At 38.0% G+C, this 6,727-nt stretch overlaps 1 protein-coding gene across 1 annotated transcript in view; it reads right to left on the bottom strand.

The window, feature by feature from the left end:
• Positions 1-5,825: 5,825 nt before the first annotated feature.
• Positions 5,826-6,727, bottom strand: part of LOC103759754 (mucin-5AC) — a 35,786-nt gene continuing 34,884 nt past the window's right edge. Inside the window, exon 48 of the mRNA XM_029961024.1 lies at positions 5,826-6,710. Coding sequence (XP_029816884.1) covers positions 6,479-6,710 — 232 coding nt within the window. The 3' untranslated portion in view covers positions 5,826-6,478. The remainder of the gene's footprint in view (positions 6,711-6,727) is intronic.

Here is a 6,727-nt window from a genome sequence, read left to right as displayed (position 1 = left end):
AATCTTTTCTGCCTGGAACAATGCCTCGAGACCCAAGACCTGTTTACAGGTAAAATACTGACTGCTTGTTTAGAATTTGACATAGTTGTTGCATATGTATGTGTCTTATATGCAGTGTAGTGAAATGTAAATGTAACACTCCAGTAAGCAAAGAAACACTGTTGTACCAGTACAGTGAATCCTTTACATATAACTATATATATAATTCCCAGTAGCGCTACTAAGTGTTTAGAGTGTTCATAGCGGAACAGAAATTCACGGAGAAAGTAAGATTTTGAACATAATTCTAAAATATCTCATGATTTTTCTTCAAGTATCAATGATGCTAATGTTTTCCTGAAGCTGACTATGGGCCAAATTTTGTCCTGACTGAGCAAATCCAGTCTCCTCACTTCAGCTGAATGGAGTAGAAGAGTAGAATTTAGCTGGATTTTACCACTTCCTTAGGTAGACAAACCTAAGAAATAACTCTCTGATGACAAAATATTTAGTCACCTTTTCTTGAAGCTCATTGGAATCTGCTGTGCTAAAAAGCTCACTTAATTTTTTGAACTGTGCCAGCAGAACCAATAAAACATCATCTCTACCTACAAACTTTATATTATCTCTGTCATTCATTTGGGAGAGATAGAAGGCTAGATAGACTTCAGAGAAGTAGTGGTACAAGTAGCTCCAGTTTGATTACTGATAATAAGAGAAAAAAAATTGTTTGAAATAGCAAAAAACAATAGACAAAAAAATCTGCACTTTCCCTGTAGATCCTATCCCTTTTGGGATCCTTGGGCATTAACTGCAAAAAGTACTTTTAATGTAAGAGTTCATATACATATCAATGCAGATTGCCTAACACAGCTGAAGTATCTGAGTCACATCCTAGATGACACATAGCCTTTGGGGAAAACAAAGGAACAAAATAACCTGTCACCTCAAGCAAAACACTCTGTTTGCTATTGCATTGTAGAGAAGTTTAAGGTTAACAAGATAGACCATTGATCTTCTATGCAACTGCTGATAGGTGAATAAATCAACTGCACAGCTGTGAAACTTCCTATGTGATTCTGAAAGCAGCTCCCTGTATTTCCTGGAGACTAATAACAAAATTTCTTCATAAAAGTGAAAGCTTTTGAGTTTAACTTAAAATATAAACACGCATTGTAATTTTAAAAAGTAATATGTTTAAAATAGGTATTTCGAAACTTTAAGAAGTTGTATGTCAGTAGTCAGAATGAAAGTCAGTAGGCTATATCATGTAACAGAAGAAAGGCAATATAATCATAAGTGCAAATATACATTAAGATACATGATACAATGGACATTAAGAATGAAACAAAGAATAAATAACAAGACAGACATAGCCTCAAGAAATATAAGCAGGGATAGAATTGCTCTTTCAGTAACGTGGAAAACAGGCTGTCCTTGCATACATTCTGTTGTTTCCTTGTAAGCAATCTTGGCAGTCATGACTTTTGCAGCGAGGATACCTGAGTTCATTGGTATGACACATCAGGTTCTCAGCAGCACCAGAACACATATATGGCACAGTTTATGGAGAGGAATATGTACAGCTTTGAGCCTTCCCTATATTGTCCTGATTCAGCCCATTGTTCAAACTAACAGAACTCTCAGGTTTGCCTGAAGATCCTGAGAACAGAGGAGAGATGTGCTCCCAGCAGAGACCGGGGGAGCATCTGCTAAGGCAGAGGTGGCTGTAAAATGCAACCAGGCAACCAGGGTCAGCCAGAAAAAACTTGCTGATAAAAACAAAGAGGTTTGGATACATTTTTCTCTTTCTTCTCTTTTAACCTCTTCAGAAGATAAAACCATACCAAATCCCAGAGATGTTAGAAGCTGGACTTTATGGAGAATGGACTAGTATGCTTTGTTCACCTGTGCAGAAATTCTATGTATATACTACCTCTATAACTACTGCATGGAGTGTGCTTTGCCACAGAGGATATAGGATGGAAGACCATTGTCGTGCTCTGTCTGCAAGGGCTGAGAGGGGCTGACCCTGGGCTGCAGCAGGGCCAGGGCACCCCTACCAGGGTTGAGTGGTGTTGGGAAGCAGTTTGCCAACAGCGCTTTCCAACCCTTTACATGTAATCTTGGGCATGAGTTAACAGGTTACCTCGCTGAGGTGGATTAACTTGTGCTCCACTAAGTCATTTTGGGATGGAAACCTGTGATTTCATTTGCAGTGCCTGCTTGCATAGAGGAATGGGCATGCTCTACCCCAAATTCCTGTTGGGAAAGAAAGGAAGGAACAATTAAAAGAAACGGAAAACAAAGTCCCAGCCCTTTCAGGCACAATCTTGGTTGCTGTCCCAGTAGCCAAAAAAATTATGTGAATAATTGTTAGCAATGACAATTATTTTAATAGTGCAAACATATGTTGGTTACTCATAACCAAATTTTAGTTATAAATGAGAGTTATAATGAATGCCAAAAGCAATCTAAGACTCAAGAAGGAAGATAATTTTTGAAACAGTAAGGTGAAAAGGAAAATTTGCTACAATCACTGCATCATTTGCAAAAATGTAATTTCTGTGCATTTAATTTTGTTTTATTATTACATTAATAATGTTCGAATAGAACTAGTCTTTTCTATTCTAAAACTCTGTCTTAATCTGCCTGGTAGCAATAGAGCTGCTCATTTTTGCAATAGTACAACAAAACCTACTGAGGAGGAAGAAAGCTTCCTTCTTTGAGTTGGGTTTTACTATTATAAAATTTGGTTTCCATTTGTGAGTTGTGTTTTATCAGCCCAGCTCCTGAGTCGTGCCACAAACAATCCTAAGTCTTTCCATAGCTGTTTTCAGAACATGATGTGGTTTAAGCACACTTTGTCCTGCTTTTAGAGGCAAATGAATTACTTGAAGTGGATTGCTAGTCGGAATCTGAATAGGCATATAATTTAAGGTTATAGTTTATACATTGCTGATAATTACAAAGCATAATTGGAAAGTGATTATTAGTAATTTGTTATTTACACTGCAAAGTTTTAATATGTTGTTTGAAAAAGGGGAAAAAATAAGCTGGTCATGCAATAGTTGGACTACATAACAAGAGTTCTGAGGGGGGGAGCAAATATATGAATGCCCAAGGAAGCGTTACTGACTGCAAGTACCGAAATTAGACCCAAAATCTTTGAATGTTGGTTTTTTCTTCAGCTGGCATAACTTCTTTCCTAAGTGAATGATTTCTGTGTTGCAACTTACTTGTGTTTCAAAGATGATCAGATAAGAAAAGACAAAAAATTATGTGATGTATAAACAAGTTTTGTTATGTGGAATGGATGCTTGTAGATTCAAGACTTAGTTAAGGGCATAATTTATCTTCTTGATCTGAAAGTAAGGAATAGTTACGTTGCTCACTTCAAAGTGCCTTGAAAGAAACCCATTTGACAGCAAATCTGTTCTTCCAGGCCTGTAAACTGTGAGCCTGGAGCCCTCTGGTGTTACTGTCCATGTAACATACATTAACCATCTACACCAGCACAGTTCAGGGTGACCTGTGCCAATAAAGAGCTACCAAGCCATGCACTTTCTCCCACCTAATCACTTGTTGACTCTATTATTTATCTATGCTTTAAAAAAACCCCAGTAATTTAGTTTTGAGAAAGATAACTGATCTCATCCAGTTTTTAGAAAGGTTTACTTCAGAGCTATTACCCAGTCTGTATCAGAAACAACTCAGAGCAAAGATAGGTCCTGTATAAAGGAAAATTTAGGAAGCCTATAAGGCTGCTCTACTACATCCATTGCAGCACTCTGCTTTCATTTACTCCATGTCTTGTTTCAATGAGTCTTTGCAAGATCTTTCATCTGGTCTTTCATGCCCAAAGCATGTTGTCACCTGTCCTTCTCTTGAATTGAGGGTTCCCATTTGCACTCTCCTAGCACTGGGACTGCATCTGTGAAAGAAATCCTTCCTTCTCCAAGGCAGGGTCTCCAGTACTTCCTCAGCCACAGGTTCTTCATGCTTCCATGATTTACCTTGGCTTATGTGTCCTTTGCTTCCTGTTTCCCCATGCCAGGACCAAAGCCTACCTGTTCTTTTGCTTCTCTGTTTTTTGTTTGTTTGTTTGTTTTTGTGTGTGTGTTTTTTTGGTTGGTTGGTTGGTTTGGTTTGGGGTTTTTTGTTTTGTTTTTGTTTGGTTTTGGGGGTTTTTTGTTGTTTTGTTTTGGGGTTTTTTTGGTTTTTTTCTCATGCCACCAAACTCTAGGCTGGTTTTGGCCTCTGCTGTCCCTGTCATTATCACCTCTCAGTCTTCCCCCATGCCACATGTCTCCCATTCCCTTCTTTCTCACTATATTGGTTTTTGCTCTTTCAGTGGGTTTTATGAAGTGGCTAGTGGCACAGACTTACTACATATAGACATTTCCAGGGAAGAGGACAGCTTCTGGGATGCTGAGATACAGGTGTGGAAAAACAACTAATGATCTTGAAGCAATATGCACAAAATCTGTTATTTCAGTAGGTTAACTGTGGACAAGGAACTGTTGTGGACCAATAAAGTGCATGATGATTTTATATTATAGACAATCTCTTTTCCCTTCTGCAGAATGAGTAGGAGAATAATAATTTCCTAGCTTGCCTGGTAAGGTCAGAGAATCTGTCACCTGTTGAACTGGTCACGAATTCAGTAGTAGCGCTGCATTGGGAAGCCTGGTGGGTTAGCTGGAAAGCAGGGAACAGAGCAGGGCGCCACCTGGAGCCTCACTGGGAAGCAAACAAGCCCAAGGCTGGAAAAAAGAGACATCGAAGCAATAGTTTGTCAACAGGAAGCTGGGAGGGAGGTAGGGATTTTTGGCAGCGGGAAGTAGGATGTTACTAGTAATGCTCACGGAAAACTCAGTGCTCATTTCTGAGTGGGGAAATATATGGGTGGTGGTTGTTCTGTGAAAGAAAAACAGGTGTGAGAGCAGCCTAAGCTGCTGCAGGGCACCAGCGGAAAGCCTATGTTGTTACCCTGTTACTCCCTCTACTGAGCTGTCCAAACTGTAAGGTAGGAGAAAGGTTATCACCTTTAGTTTTTTACTATTTCCCTTAGCAATCCTAGAACACTTATAAGTTATGTAAAAGATGTTTCTTGGTAGTATACAGTCTGCAGTCAGATCTGTGCTGGCTGGTTTGAAGTATAGTGTAACTAAAGCTGCAAAGTAACCTGTCAAACTCGTAGATTTACAATAGCACAATTTCAGGTTTGAGATTTGTATGTATTGCAGTGGGCTCAAAAATATGAGACTAACTGGTTTGAAATACTTTGGATAGTTTCTGTCAGTCAGGTAAAGAACGTTTGGAGCCACAAAATATGTATAGACTCAGAGATGTGCTTGCTTACTGAAAGTTCACTAATTCATAGCATCTGAAGCCTTGTGCTTGGAACACTAAGTATTTGCCCCCTCTATAAGGGGCTCGGTACCACAGCCTAGAGTGACTTTTGACTTGGAGCTATGCTTTATGGGGCCAGCAACTCTAACTCGAGGGATTCAGTGAAAAGTCAAAGCAGATGTGCTGTAAAATGCTCAAAATTTATTAATCATCATTGCTTTTCCCCCATAAGGAACAAAAATAAAACAATATTCAAAAACAAAAGAAGAAAATATACCATACCCAGACAACATGGCTGAGACTAAGAAATGGGATAACATTAATTCTGAAAGAAATGACCCAATAAATCAGTTTTCCAAAAAAAATAATAAATAGCAATGGTTCAACTTTTACAAGCTTCCTAAGAAAGAATTTACAATTATTATTATTATTATTAATAATAAACTTCTGTTTTAAAAAAATCCTTCATATGCCCCTGTTGGCAAATATATATATATATATATACTTCTTCTGTAAACAGTTAACCACAAACAAAACAAAAAAAATCCATATTTTCATACAGTTACTATGCTGATGGTGTTATGTAAACAAAAAGTAGTGTGCAGCAGCTTGTCGTAATAGGATTTTTTCCTTTTTCTCACAAAAAATATATAGGGAAATATGTCCATCATACATTGTCCAAAATATTGAAGTTTACAATTTTGAAAAAGTATGGCTTTCTGCAGTCTAAGTTTTCCTCAATGCAAAAAGAAACATATAGACGCAGAGAGGTACAGTTTTCCTTGGTTTTTGTTTGTTTTCTGGATTTATCTTTTGATTTGTCTCAATGAACTGGAATGAGAATGTTATTAAAAATCCATCTCTCAATCTTATGTTACAGCACTTCTCAGAAGACAAATGAACAGCAAATGACAAGATGACCTTATGCTGTGCTTCTCAAGGAGGTAAAAGACATGAAAGAAAAAATGGGAGATATATCGATAACGAAAACTGAAATTATGTAGACAAGACATATTGGGATTTTATGCAGAAAATATCATCTGTTCATCCAAAATTTTAGCTGCTCTTGACACTTCCATATTTTTTCAAAGTTTTTTTATTTTAGTCTTATGTCCAGCCCTTATTTGGCGACTTGTCTCCAGTTCTAATTTTTGGCATTTGCCTGTTCCTGAGAGGTCTTTGTCTGGCTTGTCTCCTGTTGGGTGCTGTCTTGGGGAATGCACTGAGCAGTCACACAGCTGCATTTCTCCACATAGGTGTATGAGTGGTCAAGGTAGGTTCCGTCACTGCATGTCAGAGTCACCTTTCTTTGGCTGGTCTTGATTTCCTGACAGCATGAGCATTTGTGTTCCATTGTGTTTGTCTTTTGAGAATATCTGATGGAAAAACCAAT

This window comes from Manacus vitellinus, unplaced genomic scaffold, assembly GCF_001715985.3.
Source record: "Manacus vitellinus isolate BGI_N305 unplaced genomic scaffold, ASM171598v3 scaffold_30_pilon, whole genome shotgun sequence".
Lineage (NCBI taxonomy): Eukaryota > Metazoa > Chordata > Aves > Passeriformes > Pipridae > Manacus > Manacus vitellinus.
This window is presented reverse-complemented; position numbering and strand designations above follow the sequence as displayed.